We start from the raw sequence: 21,931 nt of genomic DNA on the forward strand, positions 1-21,931 counted from the left end.
AGGGATGTTTTTCAGTTGCTGATCACTTGTTATGCAACATGACACATGTATATTCTAAACTGTTCTTGCACATATAAAACAGCAGACCTTTATTATTTTAACTGTCAACACATAAGTTCACAGACCTTCATTATTTTAACTGTCAGCACGTAAGTTCACAAACTCGTGTGTGTGCATACATGAATGTGTGTGTGTGTGTGTGTGTGTGTGTCTGTGTGTTTATATATGCTGGTGTGTGCTTGTATACATACCTAAATTGTTTCCTTTCACATTTTTTTCAGATGAAAACATGTTTCCAGATTTTTTCTGTCTTGTAAGCTGTGTGAAATAGAATGTTAAGATGAAATTTTGACAGTGGACTTTCTCAGTCGGCTAAAAGCTTGAATATTGTGTGTAATGTGCAAATGTGTACTCAGTGACTGTCAGAAGGGTTCATACAACCAGGAAAAGTTTTGGAAGCTTTAGAAGAAATGAACTGAAAAATTTCCAGGTCTTTTAAATTTTTGAATATTTGGCATGGTTTGTGAAAGTTTGAGAAATCTGACAAATAGCAATATGCAAAACGAGAAGTGTTGTCAAAGCATTTGAAAGTGTACTTTTGGCACTTGTTTTATTTAAAACACACGCGCACGCACACACACGCACACACGCACAGAGCTAAATATAGCATGCAGTGGATAGACAAGATGTTTGTGAAAAAGATCAAAATAGTTCAAAAATATTTTTGAAATTCGGACACACATCCACACACACACACACACACACACAAACAAACACACACACACACACACACACACACACACACACACACAGAGCTAAAGATAGCATGCAGTGGATAGACAAGAACTTCGTGAAAAAGATCAAAATAGTTTGAAAATATTTTTGGAATTTGAAAGTGAAAATCCTGTGTGAACCCTAGATAGTTAACAGTTGTTGTCTTGCCGGCTTTCTTTTGCTGCATCATGTAGAATTAGACATGCTTTTGATTAGTCTTAAATATTTGAATGGTATTTCATTATATTTCATACTACATAATTTTGTGGTTAGAACTCCATTTGTTTGGTTTTATTTGTATTGGCTTGTCTACATTGTTTTGATAGAATTAATTTTGAGGTTAGTTGAAAATGTTTTGCTTTTTTGTGTCCAAAATGACAGATGCTAGGTGAGAAGATACTGTATTATAGATACTTGTTTTAGTTTACTTGTTTTTGTTTATCAGATTTTGAAATGAATGGTTGAAAATAATATTCTCTGAGAGAGGAGGGGAACAGGATAATCTTTTCTCCCACAGTCATGTCATCTACTCGATCTTTGGGCCCTACTTGCTGTACACAGTATGAGATATTCCTATGTGCCTCTTAGTCTTTAAAAAAAACAACCAAACAAACACTTGAAACAAACCAAAAAACAACCAGCCACGCTGTGTTCTGGAAAGCAAGTTTGTGGACTGTGTTCTTCACCTTCTTGTGTTATTACTTCTGTCTGAAGTATTATCAGAGCTGTCACTTTATTTCTTTTCATCTGTCTTTAAAAACTGCCAAGTCAGTAATAGTTTTTTTGTTCTTGTATACAGCCATGCTTTTGATTAGTCTTAAATATTTGAATGGTATTTCATTATATTTCATACTACATAATTTTGTGGTTAGAACTCCCATCTGTTTGGTTTTATTTGTATTGGCTTGTCTACATTGTTTTGATAGAATGTTTTCTTTTTTTGTGTCCAAAATGACAGATGCTAGGTGAGAAGATACTGTATTATAGATACTTGTTTTTAGTTTACTTGTTTTTGTTTATCAGATTTTGAAATGAATGGTTGAAAATAATATTCTCTGAGAGAGGAGGGGAACAGGATAATCTTTTCTCCCACAGTCATGTCATCTGCTCGATCTTTGGGCCCTACTTGCTGTACACAGTATGAGATATTCCTATGTGCCTCTTAGTCTTTAAAAAAAACAACCAAACAAACACTTGAAACAAACCAAAAAACAACCAGCCACGCTGTGTTCTGGAAAGCAAGTTTGTGGACTGTGTTCTTCACCTTCTTGTGTTATTACTTCTGTCTGAAGTATTATCAGAACTGTCACTTTATTTCTTTTCATCTGTCTTTAAAAACTGCCAGGTCAGTAATAGTTTTTTGGTTCTTGTATACAGCCATGTCATAAGCCATTTTAAGTCTTCTTCAGTGTGGGAATTGTAATACAAGATTTACCATGTTGACATTCAGGTTTAAAGTGTTATTTTTGCCCTTTCTTCTTCTGGATGTGTGGACTCTGGTGTAGATTATCCCTGAATTCTGAACTGGTTCTGTATTAAGAGTCCCAGAAATCTGATTCAACATATTCTAGACATTGACAAGTTTTGACAGGCATGGTAGTTGAGTGGTTAGTGTAACAGTCATTCAGTTGTCTGTGATTCAACTCCTTGCAGCGCCTGATCAAAAGTGATTTTAAAGATGGAGATTTCTTGGTCTGATGTCAGCATACATGTCTTATAATGCGGATCTGACAGGGCTATATAGTCAAGCCCGATCTGTATCATAGTGTATGTCAGTACATTCAGGACATTTGATGATCTGTGGATTAAGGAAACACAAACATACAGTTTGGAATGTGGTTGTTTAAACAGAGGATTAGAATGTTAACAATAAAAGCCTGGACTTGGCAAAGACACAGAATCTGCTTTTGTCAGAAATGTTTGCAAAGGGTTACATCTGGAACAGTAGAAAGCCACTGTTTCATTTGAAGCTTACTCATGGCTTAGCAAGTGCATGTGAGACTTACTAAAGTTTCTGAGTTAAACCCAGGATGAGTAATAGTATTTAGAAAAATAGTGACACATGGAATTTTTCAGTTTTTGATAATGTGAATTTTTTTCGTGCATAACACAAAAAAGACAAAATTATCTCTGTGTTAGGTTGAGAAGTTTTCACAGCTGGCAAAAGTGCTGCTGCCTCCGGGAATCATAGATAGTTACAGTCAGTGTTTATGTTCATTCATGATTTCTTATTCTTTATTGTGTCTCAGAGCAGAACATATTTCAATTGTACTTGTAGTGAAAGCCCTATGTTTTCAGATGTATAACACAAAATTTGATATGACTTAAAAAAAAAAAAAAATGTAGTCAGTTGATAATTATACCTTTGCCTCACGAACTAGCAAATATGGTGCAGCATGATTATATGCACAAGTCTGTACATCATGCTATTTTAAGAAACCAAGGACATGAGTCATGAGCTAAGAAAATAGAAAAGATATGAGTGTTGATTGATGGTTTATTGGTAATTTCAGACATATGTCCCTTGTATACTACAACAACAACTACTACTACTAGTAATAATGATGATAATAATGTGAATGTATACAGCGCCTATTCTCAAAATAGGGCTCTGGGTGCTTACAAAAAGTGAAAAACAAATAAACTCTCTCTTGCTCTCTCTTTCTCTCTCTCACACACACACACACTCTCTCTCACTCGCTCACACACACACATGCACACACACACACACACACACACACACACACACACACACACACACACACAAAATGAGAGTTATGGTGTTGTGGGGTGGTTTTCTGCATTACTTTGATTAAAGAAGTGGGTTTTTATGTTGGACATGAATGAAGAAGAAGAGAGTTCCTGATCTGCAGAGGGAGTTGGTTTCAGATAGTTGGGCCAAGAAAAGAGAAAGAAAGCTGTTCAAAGGACTTTGCACTGACACAAGGGATGCAAAGCAGATGAGTATCAGAAGAAGAGCAGAGTTAACAGAATGGAATGTAGATGATATCTGTAAGATACCTCTGGGCAGTGGCAGAAATAGATGAAGATCAGATAGATGTGAATGTGCAGTTCTTCCGCTTTGGACAGGTATCTAGTAAAGAGACTGTAAGAGAGATTTGATGTGTTCCTGTCTAGGTGACTTGAAGACCAACCCAGCAGAAGTGTACCCACGTGGAACACCTTTCAGATATTTGCTACATTCACATTGTACATGTATACTGAACTCACCCACAGAAGGTCCACCATCCCTTTCAATAATCGTCAAACCTCATGGTGTGTAGACTAGTAAAATTGAGTGGTAGTGGTAAGTCAAGCAGAACAAGGGAGCTTTCTGCATGACTGCATCCTGTCGATATATACATCAGAGAGGATTCAGAAAGATAGCTAGATTTTCCCAGGTGAACTTGAAGAGAGATAACTTGCCCCCCCCCCTCCCCGCCCCCACCACCACACACACACACACCCTTTCGACGCCCCCTCCCATTTAAAAAGAACCCAAACATTTTCCTTGCTGCTTATGGAAATAAATTGCAGTATTTGGCTAGTGTTAACACATCACCAAAACTGCTTTTTGGATTATTGTGATGTATAGATTAGAACAGAGTGTTGACCTTAGTGTTGTTTTCTTTTCTTTCAGTTTTACTTTTCTGTCTTTTTTCTTTCTTTCTTTTCATGTTTGCTTGACTGTGTGCCTGTGTGTGTGTGTGTGTGTGTGTGTGTGTGTGTGTGTGTGTGTGTTGGAGTGTAACAGTTGTAGTATTGAGATTATGTTACTTTGTGAGTTTTATGCATTGTCATGTATTTTTATAATATTAATGATTCTGTTTTATGTTTCTACTACTTTTAATATGCTTTCTTGTTTCACTTTAGGTACTGGATTGTAAAGCCCTTAGAACTTGCTTTTGCTTGAATTATAGTGCTATATAAAAATAAATTATTGTTATTATTATTATTGAAAGGGTTTTTGTTATTTAAATGAAAGTTCTTTTCTTCATGGTGCTCTAAAACAAGAATACCGGCATGTGGAGAAAACATGAATTAGTACACCGAAAACATGAATTTGTACACCTGAGTATTCACACACATATATGTATCTATATATATGCGCACACGTACACACAGAACATACAAACATGCATACACACACATACTTACAAATGCATATGCACACACTCACAAACATGCATACCTGTACACACAGATACAATTAACACAACACACACACGCACGCATGCGCGTGCGTGCACACATACACGCTCAGAAAGAGCCGTGAACCTGAGACAGAAGAAAACACATGCAGATGCACACATATTTGTGCATGCTCATACAAACACACACACACACAGACACACACATGCCGGCACACACACTTCAAGTGGAAAGACGTTAAACTGAAAACAGAGAGGTCCATGAAATTGAGACAGAAGAAATTCAATCTCCAAAAGCCAGGTACACCGGTGGAGCTTTCCAGGTGATGGTCCAATATATCTCTCCTTCACACACACACACACACACACACACACATTCATCCATAAATGTATACATGTGAATACACTTGAACACATTCTTACAAACAAGGTTTGGTGTCATATACTGTACCATGTCAAACTGATGCAAACTAGGCCTATTGGTTTGCTCTGCTTGGCCAAATTTCGCGCGGCTAACAGTGAAAAGACGGGCCCGCCCGCTCTCAGCCAATCAAACGCCTCTTCCAACCATTGGGGACTATTCCTTTTGACATCCTCACCCTCAAGACCACTTTCCTTCTGTGGCTGGCCACAGGCAGTTGTAGAAGTGAGCTGCATGGTCTTAGTGGAATGCCACAACATCTGGCCTTCCACAGAGATGGTTCCATCACTATTCGTTTCCTTCCAGAGTTTCTGGCTAAGAACCGAGACCCTGAGGTTCCTTCCCCCTCTCTGAGGGTCAGACCTTTGTCTGATATTCTTGCCCAAGATGATGAGGGTAGGCACCTCTGCCCTGTTCAGTGTCTCAAATATTATTGGGATTGGTCTCGCCATAGGTGTTCTTCTCAGAGCCGTCTGCTCATCTCCCTCAATGAGAATTACAAGAAAGACATCGCTGCAGGCACCATTTCCCGCCGGGTTTCCCAAGTCATTCGTAGAGCCTACTCTCATGCACACAGGGATATCAGCTGTCTTCATCCCAGAGCACACGAAGCACTACTTCGGCTGCTTTCCAGCACTCAGTGCCAACGCAGCATGTCTTGGAGGCAGCCTTCTGGCGGTCTGAGAATCCCTTCATCAACTTCTACCTCAGGAATTTCCGTATGACCAGGGCTGATGGTTCCAAGGGGATTTCCTTTGTCGCGGCTAACACTGCCGTCTCAGGTACAAGGGCTCCCCATACGAACCAGTAGGCGTTGCCCTCCTCCATTTGCTTTAAATTCTGCATCAGTTTGACTTGGTACAGTATATGACACCAAAGGGAGGAGTTTGTATTATACTCCATGTTTGGTGTTACATATACTTACCATGTCAAACTCGAATGCCCGCCCGTCCGTCCCCGCGTCTCCGCCATGGTTCTCATGGGGCATTTTTGTTCATGGCCACGGAATGATTCAGCACTTATAGCTTTTAGAGGCGTTTGATTGGCTGAGAGCGGGCGGGCCCGTCTTTTCACTGTTAGCTGCGTGAAATTTGGCCAAGCAGAGCAAACCGATAGGCCTAGTTTGCATCAGTTTGACATGGTAAGTATATGTAACACCAAAAATGGAGTATAATACAAACTCCTCCTTTTCATCTGACACCCAAGCACAATTGTGTGCACACTCACCCCACAAACATCAACACACACGACCCAGATGCCATCTCTCTCTCACTCAAACAACAATCTTTTTTCACTCTCACATAAATGTAATCTGTGAAGTAATCTGTTAACGTGCATGTGTGCATGAAAAATGACAACCCCCCCCCCCCCCCAGCTGATAGCCATTAAGACAGTGCAATTTCCACACACACAAACACATTGAAGCATTCACAGTTTTTAGTTTTGTAAAATAAAATTCTCTGCAGTGCTGACATGTATTATCTTTGTTCCCACTCTCACCTTTCTGTCTTGTGGTACGGGATGTGGATTGGATGGGGAATGAAATGGGGATGGCGGATCATGCCTTTCAGATGAGCAATCACACATTGCAGAGTTCCCACTGACACCATCCTATCTCTGTTTTGATTTAGAAAATGATAAACAATTTGTGTGTGTGTGTGTGTGTGTGTGTGTGTGTGTGTGTGTGTGTGTGTGTGAGAGAGTTAATTTAGATAACTTCCAAAATGCAGTTTTATTGATTCATGGGCCGTCAGTCTGTGCTAATGGTTAAGATATTGTCCTGAGATGTTAAGTGATAACTTCTGGTTGGGTGTTTAAGTTTGGAATGTGAAAAGCCACTGAAGATTTGGTTTGTTGTTGGCTCAGTTTTATTTGGTTTGCTTTTGTCAATAAACATGGTAAACTGGAAGGGGGGGGGGGGGGAGAAAAAAGAAGTGAACAATAAGTGTGAAACTATAATTATAATAATGATCAGAAAAAGAAGAATTATAATGATAGTAATAAAATTTATAAGTAAATAGCATATTTGCAGTATCAAGACCTTTGTTATGGCACATATAATACACTACAAACAAGTTTTTTTTTTTAAAGAGAAGATATTTCCCCTATTAAAACTTGCAACACCATCCCCCATTGAGAAAGAATTATAACTGAAAAAAAGATACAGCATTGTGACAAAGGTGGCTGCCCTGAATGTTTTAAATCAATATGTATTACAGCTGAGCTGTGTGTCAGAAACAGTGATGCTCTCCAGAATGTTCTTCCCTTTCCAGTCCCACTCTCAGCGTTTCCATTTTCAGTCTGCTCTGGGGTGTTGAGATTGTGCGGCACGCACAGAGATCAATGATTGATGGTATGCTGTGCTGAACGGCAGGTAGTTGTTTGCATGCCACTCCTTCCTTTCAGTTTGCATTGTAGAGTGCAGCTGGTCTGATAATGTCATGGTTGTAATTCCATATCATTTGAAGGGGCGTGTTGAATTACCTGTGTCTGCCAGTTTTGGATTTAAAATTAAATCTTCTGGGTTGAAATCCTTATGTATGCCTTGTAGTGTATAGGGACAGGGCTGGGATTCACCTCGTCTGTTTTCCACAGTCATGAAAAAACTAAAATTAGGTATTCTGATGAGTTCCACTCTCATCTGTTTTGGGGAGATGTGGGAGGTGGGTCTCAAAATTTGTGCCCTGACCAGTTTTAGTCTCTCTGTTGTTGTTGGTTTTTTTTTTTATTCCTGTGGATTCTTTACTTAATTAGGGAATTACAGCTGAAGCAATGACACTCAGGATGCTTACCAGTTAAAAAGAGAGACATACTCGGTAAACGCTCATTCACACACACACACACACACACACATGCATGCGCTCTCACACACTTGCGTACATGTGAGACAAACCACATTTTGTCCAGCAGGTGCTAGCAGGTGACCTTTTCCCTGCCATGAGAGTTCCCAGCATTGTGCTCTGTCTCAGTGCAGGCTAGTTGTTGTTAGTTGACTGATTGTTTTATTTGAGATCGGTTTCAGATTGATAAAAAATGGTGTGGCTTAATCAATAACACACACATGCATGCACACATTAACGCACACATGCACAGACACACATGCAAAGTGACACACACTCTCTCTCTCTCTCTCACACACACACACACACACACACACACACACACACACACACACATGCACACGAACACGCACACGCACACACATGAAAAGAGAACAGAAAAAAAACCATGCGTATATCAGCATTTTATGTATGAGTGAGTTTATGTACATTTATGGGTTGGGGCCAGACAGGGATAGGCAATCAAGCATGACCGCTAAGTGGACAGCAGGTATATTTGCTCTCGGTGGGAAATCTATTGAAGTGTCTGGGAACTTCCAACCCATCAGACTACTTGTATGTCTCTTTGTGTAAAATGCCTTTTCTGATGAAAAAGATAGAGAAAAAAACAAACTTTTTTTGTTTTTATTTCTTTTTCTTTCTTTTTTTAATTTTTTAGTAGAGTTGAATGAACTATGGAATGAAAGATGTAAAAACATAGCAAACCACTAGAAGAAAATCTCCATAGTTTTGTAATGGTGAGAGGGATTATTTCTTATATATATATGCATTGCTGTTTTCTGGCAAGTGACACTGGACAGATGTATTTGATTCCACAAGGCACCTTCCTCTTCCCATGGACATTTATTTGGTCTCAGAAATACACACACACACATGCACACGCGCACGCGCGCGCGCATACATGCACATGCACGTATGCATACAGCCACGTACATACCAATGCGCAGGCACACGTGTACGCAGGCAGGCACACACACTTACACAACAACAACAAACCAACACACACACACACACACACACACACACACACACACCATCACTCTTTCTTACCTGGTCATTTTTTCTCATGTTAAGAAACTTTATGCCACCTTGACAAGGCACACACACATGCGCATACGCACACAGACAGACAGACAGACAGACAGACGCACATACACACAGACACAGACACACGCACACACACACACACACACACACACACACACACTGAGGCAAGCCACATGGAAGGCACAATCCCCTGCAGATGCAGTGCATTACCATCCCATTCCAGAATGTCCCAGCCCAAGGCTGTGAGGATGGCGCTATCATGCCCTGCCCTGTTTTAACAGTGGTTGTCATGGTGAAGCTGTTTTACAGTGCAGGGAGGGGATGGGTGGGAGCGAGGGCACTAATACCTGGGGTTGAAACGAGTTGATGGCCTGTCAACAGTTATCATGGATTGATTCAGTGACAGGCATTGAGGTCACACCCAAACTATCACCTACATATATATAAGGCAAGGGGATGATAAGAATAGTATGGTAAATTTGCGTCAAGATGTGGCATTGCCGCCCGTCTGTTGGCACAGAAATGGCAGGGAATCCAAATATCTTAACAATGTATTTGTTCAATCTTTTTTTTCTTATTAATCTTTTTTTTTTTTTTTTTTTTTTTTTTAATTTTGTGCATATTCAGAGAAAAGAGAAAAGTTAAATGCTGTGTACACGAAAACAAACAAACACACACATTAAAAATCAAAACCAAAGAAGAAGAGCAAAGGAAGATCTGTATATTCTTTGATTTATTGACTCTGCTGTCATGTATTTTGCTAATTGTAAGTGGCGTGGGATCTTTGTGCCTTGTGTGAAATGTCAGCCAGCTGTTTTTGTTTGGTCCATTTTTTTTGGTTGTTGTTGAAAATCCTTGGAAAGTTCTGGGAAGATTGGAGGTATTACTGCCGAGCTCATGATGACTCATGAATTTTCCTTTGCCTGTGACATTGTGAATATAACAGGTTGCATTGAACCTAATTGATTATCCAGTGGTTTGTTACACCTGAGTGCAACTTACTGTAAGGCAGCATTTTGTGTGTGTGTGTGTGTGTGTGTGTGTGTGTGTGTGTGTGTGTGTGTGTGTGTGTATTGGTGGTGGTGGTTGTGGTGGTGGTTTTCTGCTCTTTCTTGATTTTTGGGAAAGCATAACACTCATAAAGGGAAGGGTAGAAAGTGGAGAGAGAGTGAGAGAAAGAGAGAGAGAGAGAGTGTGTGTGTGTGTGCATCCATGAATACGTACACATGCACGCATGTGTGTGTGTGTGTGTCCCCGTGAGTGTGCATGTATGTGTGTGTGTCAGTGTATGTTCATATGTGTGTGTGTTTTAATCTATAATTGGGTTGGTTAAAGCAAGCAGTAAATAACGTTCGTCTGCTTTTGACCTTTACAGCTGAGAGCTGGCTTCAATAATATATTTTTTTATATATAGCAATAGAAATGGCAATAATTATATGTATATTTTGCTGTTGGTTTGTGTGTCAGAGTTGGGGTCTTGGTTGCGTTGAAATAAAACCATATTTAGTGGGGCAGGCATTTTGTACGAGTTATGTTTTTAAGTACATTGTCAGCATTGCCATCATTGTTTGAGGCAGTCTGGTTAGCTTGTAGTCAAGCATAACATTTTAGCCAAGTAGAGTTACGTACTTAAATGCATTGTTTTTAGTGTGTGTGTGTGTGTGTAAGCATGAGTGTGTGAGTATGCATGTGTGTGTATATATATATGTGTGTGTGTGTGTGTACCTTATATCTATCTATGATTCTATCTATGTATATTTATATGTATATATGTATTTGGTGTGTGATGTGTTTGTGTGTCTGTCTTTGTCTGTGTGTGTGTCTGTGTTGTTGTGTGAGCACGCATTTCATTAACTTGATGACAAAAACAGAATCATGATCTGTGACTAATGGTTCTGCTAATTAGATTAATCTCTTATGTGGATAAATCTCTGGTCATCATGCTTAAGACTTTTAAAATGCTGTGATGTGAGTGGTTTTATATGTTATGCTTTTTGTACACATTAAACGTGCTGTACTTTTACAAATTTATGTATGTAAAGTGTTTTTTTCACAATTGTATGATCTCATGCTATCTTGTTGCCAACAAGCCAACTGTCCTTGTATTTTTATTTATTTATTTTTTTTTGGCGTTTTTTGTTTTGTTTTGCGGACATGAAAGTTATTTGAACTGATTGATGTGCTTGCTGAAGGGTCGTTGTATGTGGTGTGTGGTGATGATGCAGGCAGGCATGGCAGGCCCTGGGAGACATGCCCAAGGAGACAGCCATGACGGAGTTCATCCAGTACCTGGACGCCAAGAGCTCCATGTTCAAATCCCACGTGCAGGACAAGAAGGCTGAGCAGGAGAAGATGAAGCGAAGAGAGTACGTATGTGATGGAGGAGTGTGGTGGGAAGGGGCAGAGGAGGGGTCTTGGTACTGGTGGTGGGATGGAAGGATTTAAGATTATCATTAGATTATGTATATGAGATGGATAGCATGAGTAGCTACTATAGCAAGTGCTGTGCTCAGTTCCGCAAGCTGAGTGTTCCTTTTTTGTTCTTTTCGTCCACACCTGTGAATTTTTGTGGGGGCCTTTAGCTTTTGTAGCAGGTCTGTGTTCTCACACAGCTGTGCCTTCGGAAAGCAACAGCATGGAAACAAACAGATGTAGAAAGATAAAGGTGAAGAGAGTTGGGAATAGGGAGAGCCAAGTTCAAGCTGAAGTGCACTCACATGCATACACTTCTGCATGCATGTATATATGCAGGAACACTTACATAGTACACACACACACACACACACACACACACACACACACTCACTCAAACACATCAACATTATTTGTGTATTTTTATCACTCTATGCGGATATTTGATTTTTTTTTTTCCAGAAAAAAATCAGAGGCAGTGAGGAAGAAGGAAGAAGAGGAGAAGAAGCAACGCCTGGAAGAGGAAGAAGCTTTGCGGCAGGCTGAAATAGAAAAACAGCGCCAGCATGATCAAGAGTAAGTATCAGTGACCAGTTCTACCCCATGAGAGGGCTCCGCCTCAGAATTATGGTTTGAGTGTGTGAGCCAGCTGTCAGGTGGGGCCAGTCAGTACGTGGCTAACTTGTCTGGTGACTGGTCACTTACTTCACAGTTTGTGTCATTCTGTCGATGCCAGTTTTTATTCATGGTACCTCGTGTGACTGATTTCTATTTTAAATCCCCTAATGGGACACCTGTTGCATGATTCAGTGTAAGACTGCTAACTATATTTCAGTACATTATCCATGTAAATTGTAACCGCACCCATACTTGATAATCAAGGCAGAAGTGTTGTAAACAGGCCCGTACCTGCTAATTCTTCTGCAGTAACGATAACAACAGTAGAGTTTTTGCCAGTAACTGGATCCTCGACAATAGCAGGACCAGCTCAGTTACTGACTCCTCTGCCGTGAGGTTGCCAATACGATTAAGAGTGTAGGTGACTCATTTTTCTTGAGCAAAGAAGTTTGAATAAATCCGAAAATGATATGAAGTTTCTGGGTTTATCTCTCTGTACCTCTTAGTTGCATGTATGCAAGCTGATTGTTTGCTTGAAGTTGTGTGCTTTTGTCCAAAAAAAAAGGGTGTTTCTTTGTTGTTTAATCTCTCTCTCTCTCTCTTGCTCTCTCTCTCTCTCTCTCTCTCTCTCTCTCTCTTTGTATCGCTCATTTTCCTCTAAAAAAGATAAACCGATACGTTTACCACTATTTTTTTTCTGATTTGATTCATAATCTTGCCATGTTTCTGTTTGGAGTAGTTGAAAATTCAGTGGATGTGCTAAATTTCTTTTCTGTTCCTTAGTTTCTGTGTGATTATGCATTATTAACAATCAGTGAGCTTTGGAATCTTCAAGCATCAGTGGGAATATTAAACTGGCAGTGGCATCAGATTGGCATCTCACTGAGAGTGCATTGTGTTGAAAGTGTCAGGAAGTTGTCTTGAAAGAGTCGATTGGAAGTTGTTGTAATACTGTAACATGGCACTGAGTTCAAATCACATTTGAAATAAAAAACTGGAATTTGTGTGCGTGGCGCGGGGTGCATGTGTGTGTTAATGTGCGTATGCCTCTGTGTGTGTGTGCGTGTGTGTGTGTGTGTGTCGTCAGGATGCAGATCCGTGCTGCCCTGAACCAGCAGACTTCGAAGCAGTTCCAGCAGTACGTGTTTGAACAGTACCCCTACAATCCACAGCTGGTTAGTGCTGAAACTGTGAACCATCGTGCATGGACATAAACTGTATTGTTTGTGGTCCGCTGTCCTGGTTGAACTGAATGTCGTCTTTCCATTCTTCCTGTCTACTTCTTCTGCCTCTGTGTTCTTGGGATGCAACTCCCACAATTATTTATATCCATGATCTTGTATGTGGGTGTGTGCGTGCATGTGCTTGTGCCATTTAGGCAACCAAACCATATTCTGTTTTGGGGATTCTTCCTATCGTCGTTTCTCACTGAAAAAATAGTTTAAAAAGTTCTCTCATTTTCTTGGTCAGTTAATATCCTTTGTTGTAACATGCAGTAATTTAGATATAATGAATGTTTGTAGAGCTATATTTTTTACCCTCTTAATGCAGGGAAAATGCTGTAGGATACCCCAAAAAAGCTTAGAAAGCTATAGGATACAGTTGAGCACTAAAATACTAGTAATCAGATGATCAAATAGAAAATAAAGGGCTTTTTTATGATAACAGATCACCATCTCTTTCTGATATGATGTACAAAGAAGTTCATACAAATAATTAGAATTTCTCAGGATGGAAGGTGTAAAGCTGAAACACTATGCAAATAACAGTTAATTGAAGTGTTGTGAAAGTATTGTAAAAACTTCAAAAAGTATTCACAAACCTGCAACTCCATGGCATGGCAAAAAATAAAGTCTAAAGAGGTTTTCAAAAGTCCTTTTACCCTACAAAAATGAAAATAATACTTATGTGTATATAACCCAAAAAGGAGAAAATTGAAGAGGTATGAAGATGTCCCTGCTCTCTGTGCGGTTAGCTGGGCTATAATGAACATGATTTTTTTTAATTTGCTCCCACTGTGTGTGTGTGTGTGTGCATGTGTGTGCATGTATATGTGACAACAAGATGATCATCCCCTCTGTGTGTGTGCGTGTGTTTTTTGACACAGCAAGACGCGCTGATCGAGCACCTGCAGGACCAGTACTACCAGCAGTACATGCAACAGAGCTACCAGCAGCAGGTGGAACACCAGAAGCAGCAGTGCCAGCAGCTGCAGCGCATGCACAAGGAGAAGCAGCTGGCCGTGCTGGGCGCCACAAACACCTTCGCCATGCCCATCACCAACGGCGTCAATGACTCCGGGGACTCGGCCACTGGCCAGGAAGGGGAGGGAGGGGCAGACGAGGCTGCCCAGAGTGTTCTGGATGGTAGGTTGCATAGATGTATGTGTGTGCGTGTGGGATGTGGGTGGGATTGGTGATGGAGGAAGGTGTTGTTTTTGGGCTGTGCACATGGTGTGTGTCTGTAATGGTACGATAATGATTATAATAATGACTACAGTTATGATAATGATGAAAATGATGATGATAATGATAAAAGGAATGATAATGATAATAATCATAATAATATTGATAACAATTAAAATAATGATAATAAAGTATTGATATGGTGCTGAATCTTGTGCTGATTTTACACACTTTTACACCAGTCATGTGATAATGACAAGAACGATAATGATAATCATAATGATAACGATAATAATAATAATAATAATAATAACAATATAGTATCTTTGTAGTGTCAAATCTCATGCAGAGAGAAATCAAAGGGCTTTCACACCAATCATTTAACATGCAGTCATTCACACTGGCTGTTTACATCACGCTGTGAAATTGGTAAACATGCAATGAAGTGTCGAAAAGAGGTAGACCAACGAAGTGAAATTCTCTAACATGCGTTGGATAGCAAAAATTTTGGCTTCACAGACAGCTCTTGAACTCATTTCCCTTCACTTACATGGGCCATGTATCAAATTCTTGTTTATACATGTAAACTGCAGTCCTTTGTGTCAAAAAAAAAGTTGAAAATTTGGTGAGGAGGCTATGTTCTTGTTGCTTTTGAGTGGTCTTTTTTCAGCATAGGGATGTGTAGTGTTCCTTTGATTCATGTCCAACTGTTTATAAATCCTTGATATCTGGGAATTAATTTTTTTTATTATAAAATACACTGTCACTGAAAGTGCTAAATTAGTTGACATTCTCTGGAGATATTCAGCAATTGTAACTAACATTCTGTGGAGAGAGGTTTCAGCAAGTTCTTGGGTCTGTTGTTTGTCATAAATATACTTTTTTGTATACAAGTTTAGTACATAACATTTTCTGTTCCATTGACCTAAAATGATCTGCACACTGGCTTTAGCAGGACTGGCTGTCAAATCTTTGAATTTGTAAGTTTCAGTGAAAAATGTTTTTGTCTTTTCCCCCATTCGTCATGGACTGTTTGAAGGGCTGTTGGTGAGACCTGTATGTTGGGGTCATTTCAGCGGAACTGCCGCCCATGCCAGAAATTGTTCCAGCCTCTATGTGGACCCGCAAAGACACCAAGGATTTCAAAAACAGTCTGCGAAAAAGTAAAGAGAATATGATTACAGTGTCGTCTCTGGCCACAGCCACGGTGAGTCATCAGCAGGGAGCTGGTTGCTGAGCTTGAGCTTCACATGTCCGTGTGCACCTGCTTTCTGCTCTCTTGGGTCCTTCGCTGCACTCTGGAGTCATGTGCTGCTTCTGTTCTTTTGCATCTGTCATTATGCGTTTATATCTCCAGGTTTTTTTGTTTTGTTTGTTTTCTCTTTAACCTGTTGCATGTTTCCTTTTGCAGCTTGGTTTATCATTTTGCCTTATTGTTTGGCACATGTTTTCTTTTGCCTTTAAGTCGACATCCTTGATACAGAACTGTGAGGTCCTTTGTTATTTATTTTCTATGATCCAAAAAGAATATTGACATCACTTTTCAGATTTAAATCCATAGAGGGTTACCCATTTGCCAGTCAGTTCCCCCCACCTCCTCCACCTGTCCTCCCCCCCTGTTCTAAGTATCTGGAAAGAACTATCAGAAACATCAGAATATAACAAGTTTGATGGCCTGGAGCCACGATAGCGAAGGCAGGTGGACAATCTTCAACAGGATGGCCAGCAGAGAAGGAACAGTTCCTGTTTCAGATGACAGGGGACTTTTGTACTGTAGGCAGCTGGAGCCATTCCTGACGGTAGATTGATTGCACTGCTTAGGATCTTGTGGCACAGCTGGTTGTGATGCTGAGACTTTGTACATGGCTTCTGTATCCGGCTGTATTTGTGTTCTGCACGGCAAGGCAGAGAAGATCACAAAGTAGTGTCTTCATGTATTATCAAAATTGTTTCCCTTTGGCTATTGTTTCCCTTTTGTTCTCACATGGATTTTTCATCAGCCTTGCAGTGGTGACTTTTTGTCTTCATTAGTTTGGTTTTCAGTAGTCTTTTTTGTTGTTGTGGAATTTATTTCTTGTACAGGTTGCATGATAATTTAGCAGCATTGGATCTTGCTGTTGTGCATCTTTCTTTTTTGGCTGGCCAGTGGCAAAATATCTGGGGGTGGGTGGGTGGGGGGGTGGAGGGGGGTTGGTGTGTTTGTTTTTTGTTTTGTTTTGTTTTTTGCTTGGTTTGCTTTTTCATGTTGCTGCTTTATTTTTTAGCCTTTCATTTCAGAGGCTGGCATTGGAGCTTGGCTTCTTGCTGTGTCCATACATGTGTGTGTATGTGTGTGAAGTGTTCTGAATGGCTTTTCCTTTTCTGGTGTTGTAGACAGTTTGACCCCCATTGCGGCAGCGACTGTGTGGACCCGAAAAGATTGTAAAGAATTCAAGGACGCCATGCGTAAAGATAATGACTCATTGATAAAGATAGAGTCAGGAGAGTGGGTGACAGTAAGTACAAGCTACTGGTTTTTGACTAGTGGGTTATGTTGTTTTTTTTCCCTTCCTAACTGTAAAAGTTTCATCTTGTGTGCTTATTACTCCAGAAAATTTTAAGAAATAAAGGATATGCTGCATTGGGATGAAATCTGGTCATGAAAAAGGGATCTGGAAAACATCATAATTTGGTTTTTCTATTGTGAATATCTTATGTCAGTTACGAAACAGCAGTGCTATATCTTTGGTTTTTCTGTCCATTTTTATAAAATTATTGTGATAAATTGTGGAGTAAAAATGGATGAGAGACAGTGCTTATAGTGAACACTCTTTCTTTTCTTTGTGAATACATTTGTGCATTTTTGTCAAGGTCATAACAGCTTTGTATTTTCTTTCTTTGTCTGTGTGCTTGATTCTTTAAAATCTGGAGCTTACTGTGCTTAATTAAAAACAGTGCATTAAATTTGATTTTGCAATAATAACATTATAAAAATATGTTGATTTCATAGTCATCTGTTTCCTTTCTTGGTTGTGTTGGAATTATCCTGATTTTAGCTTGGTTCTTGGTAATGCATATGTACTTTGTTGCAAGTGAAAATATTGTGGCATGTTTGATTGTGGTGGTTTCCTGAATAAAGACTGTAGCTGTAACAGAATTAAGAGAAGGAGAGTGATTTATTAAAGTAATAAAACAATTCTGTATATTGGTTTGAAAACGGAACAAGTTTTCAGACGAAACTTCTTCTGGTGTGCAAGTTGTAAGTAGATGAAATGCATGAGACACTGCCAACATGTGTTGTTGTTTTTTCTACTGAGCTGCTGCTGGCACATTATATGCTGTTTGGCAGATGCTGAAAACAAATGTATGTTTCTTGTTTAGATGAAAGGGATACAGGCGTAAATCTTGTATAGATGAAAGGGATCCAAGAGAAAACATCTTTCTGCATGCAGTGGACAGTTATGAAGGAAGTGTACAATCACATTTGAATTCTATGGCATGGCATGTTTATCTGTAATTACTGACAGAGTTGAAGTCCTTTTTGCTGTGCATCTGAATATAAGCAAACAGATGCATGTGTTATGTCAGCCCTGTATCATAAACTGCTGCATTTTTGAAAGTATTCAATGTATCAAATGAAGTACAGCTGTGAGAAACAAGAGGCTGTTAGTATTTTCTATTTAATATTTTGTTTATCTATCCATTATCTGACTTCTTTGTTGTAAGGTACACATCCAGTTGTTTGGAACACGTCATTTTCAGTGTGTGGAGTGGACTTGATTCCTTTTCCTGCCTGCCGTTCCCCTTTTTCCTCTCTGTTCACTCACTGTGGATTCTGTGCTGATTTGAGATGGTACATTTAACCTCAAACAGTGGTTTTGAAGATATGACTGAGGGAAGATACCCAGTGTAAATACTGGTTTGTACAATATAAAGTAACAAAAATGTTACTGCAAACCATCTCTTTAAAAAATATATAGTTATTTGCGCAGACAGGATCCATTGTTAAATGGTTGGAGCATCACACTGTATATCCTAGGTTTTGATTCTGGTATCAGTGCTTGATAGGTCAATTGTGAAGATTTTTTCCAATCACCCAGGTCGACTTCAGTGTGTGTAGGTCTGCTATTTTTTCAGTCTTACACATGACAGATCCCTAAGTCTTGTTAGTATTATGTTGGGTATAGAAACACAACAATATTCAGCATGCACAACCCCTGAAAACAGAATATGGCTGTCAGTATAGTAGGATAAAAATGGTCATACATGCAAAAGCTCACTAAAAGTTTTTGATAAGATTGAACTTTGAAATTGCAGCACACAAAAGCAGATTTGAATTGTCTGTCTCGTGTAGTTATTGAACTATCAGAGATAAACTTGACTTTAAATTTTGTGAAGGGAGTCTTTTTCTTCCGTCTGTCTGCTCGAAATTCTTAGTTACCATTTGATGTCTGTCTAATTCAGCTGAGTTTGTCCTTGTGTGTTGATTTGTTTCTTTTTGGTGCAGTTATTCTTGTAGTTTTACTCATATTTTAATTCTTAGCCACTGTTTTATGCTAGTTTAATGTCCTTTTGTGTTATTACTTTCTGTAATTTCTTATTATTCTTGTAGTTTTACTCTTCTCTTTTGGTTCTGTTAATGTTTGGTAGTAAGTTGTTTTTAGTTCTTTTTTTTCTTTTTTTTTTGTTGTTGAAAGATTGTCATTTATTTGATTTTCATTTAGAAACTGGTTACAGTTTGATGTCACACAAAAACAACTCTTTTATAATTAAAATGAGTCAGAAAGACTGTATTCAGATTCATGATTGCTCATGGTGAAGCAATGAAGCTCCTTGAATGTTCAGACTGACATGGGGTCTGTGTGCTGCTGTAGGTGCGTGTTCCCACCCACAAGGATGGCACGACTCTCTTCTGGGAGTTTGCCACAGACTACTATGACATCGGCTTTGGCGTCTACTTTGAGTGGACAGTGACGCCAGGCGACACAGTCACCGTGCATGTCAGTGAGAGCAGTGATGATGAGGAAGACTACGAGGACGAGGAGCCAGTTGGTGTGTGGAGGGGTTTTAAGGGTGCTGGGTAGGATTGTGCATGGGTGGCTGATATGGGTGGCTGATTGTGCATGGGTGGCTGGCAAGGTGAATCCAAGTTGCAGCTGGATGTGCAGGTTCTGTTTCAACACTTACATCTTTGAAGTTCATTTCTTGAGCGGTTTGTGTGTGTGTGTGTGTGTTTGTTTTGTTTTTTCAAAGCGGCATTTTTAGGATCAGCAATAAAGGGGAGGAATGATGAATTGTGTACATGCAGCATGTGTGTGTGTGTGTGTATATATATATATGTGTGTGTGTGTGTAGGACTGATCATGAAAACAACCGCAGTAGGTTTATGTTATTCTGTGTACATGAAAACATTCTGTAATGATGCTGTGAAATATCTTTTATTTAGAGAATAGAACCTGGCAAAATAGAAAATGACAAGGGGGGAAAAGGAAGAAGGTAAATTTTGTATGTGTCTGTGTATACGCCCAAGTGTGCAGAGGTGATATATGTGATAAAGAAATGTATAATTAGTGGCTACATCATCCACCAGCCCACTCACAATAACAAATGCCTTTGAATAGAGTGCCTGTTTAACTGAAGAAAGCTGTCACCTTTTTGTGGCACTATCCCTGTTATTACTACATCTGTTACACCATTCTGTAATCTTGAAAAATATTTTCTGTTTGTGTCTCGGCAGTTTTTAGCTAACTGTCTGTTGTGTGTGAGTGTGTGTTGATGTAATAAAAAGTATATGGTCCCAAAATGCATCTGACCTGAGTCCCTTACCTTTGTGTATATGTCTTGCAATGTAAGTCTATGTAAGTGTGTGTATGTTTGATTCAAGACAAGAAAACATTTATGCATATGATATACATACCAGCATCACATACATACATACACTTCATTCAAAACACTGAAATAGTGTATTGTTTTTACTGAAATTCAGCATTACAGTGGAAGAAATTATTTCACTGGTGTGGTTGCAGCGCCCAAAGGAGATGACATAGAGAAGGGAGGGAAGACCGGTTCAAGCAATAAACCCCCCACAGATGAAATCATCCCCGTCTATCGCCGCGACTGCCACGAGGAGGTGTTCTGTGGCAGTCACGTCTACCCAGGTCACGGAGTCTACCTCCTCAAGTTCGACAACTCTTACTCCTTGTGGCGATCCAAGACCCTTTACTACCGTGTCTATTACTCCAAATAATCCTTGGAGGCTGTGTGTGGGGGAGGTTTGTGGACTGTTACTTTGTGGTTACAGTTTCGGGAGCTCCAGCTTGCCAAAGTGATATTGTTGAAAGATTTTTTTGCTCAGCAGAAATGTTGTCGGTGGACAAAATGGACAGGGGGGTGGGAGGGAGGGTGAGGGGGCATGGGGGGTGGGGGGAACAGTGTTTCTGGAACATAAGGAAAATACTTAAATATATAGCTGTGTTCCAATTTTTTTGTTTTTTGAATTAATTGTTTTCTTGTTAGACTTTTATTGTTCTGCATATTGTATTTCTTTCTGATGTCTTTCTTTCTTTCTTTTCTTTTTGCAAGCTTGCAAGCTGCATCTTGAAATGTGCAGACTTTTCCTGTTTATGGAAAGCAAAAATCTGTTTTGTTTAGATTGATGAAGTGAGAGAGATATAAGGGTGCTTAACTTCCACAATGCTTGGTGTCCATGCTGTAGACCTCTTTTAGTATCATCTGGAATATGGCATTTCCCAAGTTCCTGATGGATGTGCAGGCTCTTGTTTCAGCATTTACATCTTTGAAGTTCATTTCTTGAGGGTTTTTTTGTTTTGATTTTTCAATCTAATTTAATATAATTCTATTATTTTAAAGAGGAATCAGAGGATGCTTAAAAGTTTTCTTTTTTTCTTGATTTTTTGTCCCTTCCGTCATCATTTTCCTCCTTTCTTTCTGTTATCTTTTTTTCTTTTCTTTTCATTTGTCTTTTTTTATTTTGAATTTTTTTTTTATCTACTTGTAAGTCTTTTTCAAGGCTGTGCAACAAAAAGAAAAAACCCACACATAATGATTTTAGACAATTACAGTGTCTAAAAGAGAAAACTGGGAGCTCACTCTCTCTTGGCACTATAATTATGCAAATACTATGCTTGATCTTACCACTTGGTTTCTCGGCTTCTTTTGAATATTTTTCTCTTTTATTCCATAGGTGTTTTTAATATGTAGTTCCATTTCAAATATAAGTTGATTTTAAAATGAATCACATTTGAATTATTGAGCGTTTCTTGC

The 21,931-nt window shown here is 39.3% G+C and overlaps 1 protein-coding gene across 1 annotated transcript in view; it reads left to right on the top strand.

The window, feature by feature from the left end:
* Window positions 1–21,023, top strand: part of LOC143281621 (Golgi resident protein GCP60-like) — a 23,125-nt gene extending 2,102 nt beyond the window's left edge. Inside the window, exons 4-10 of the mRNA XM_076586868.1 lie at window positions 11,459–11,599; window positions 12,108–12,221; window positions 13,351–13,438; window positions 14,371–14,629; window positions 15,745–15,875; window positions 19,522–19,699; window positions 20,674–21,023. Of these exons, the coding sequence (XP_076442983.1) occupies window positions 11,459–11,599; window positions 12,108–12,221; window positions 13,351–13,438; window positions 14,371–14,629; window positions 15,745–15,875; window positions 19,522–19,699; window positions 20,674–20,894 (1,132 nt within the window). The 3' untranslated portion in view covers window positions 20,895–21,023. The remainder of the gene's footprint in view (window positions 1–11,458; window positions 11,600–12,107; window positions 12,222–13,350; window positions 13,439–14,370; window positions 14,630–15,744; window positions 15,876–19,521; window positions 19,700–20,673) is intronic.
* The last annotated feature ends 908 nt before the right edge of the window (window positions 21,024–21,931 follow it).

This window comes from Babylonia areolata, chromosome 4, assembly GCF_041734735.1.
Source record: "Babylonia areolata isolate BAREFJ2019XMU chromosome 4, ASM4173473v1, whole genome shotgun sequence".
Lineage (NCBI taxonomy): Eukaryota > Metazoa > Mollusca > Gastropoda > Neogastropoda > Buccinidae > Babylonia > Babylonia areolata.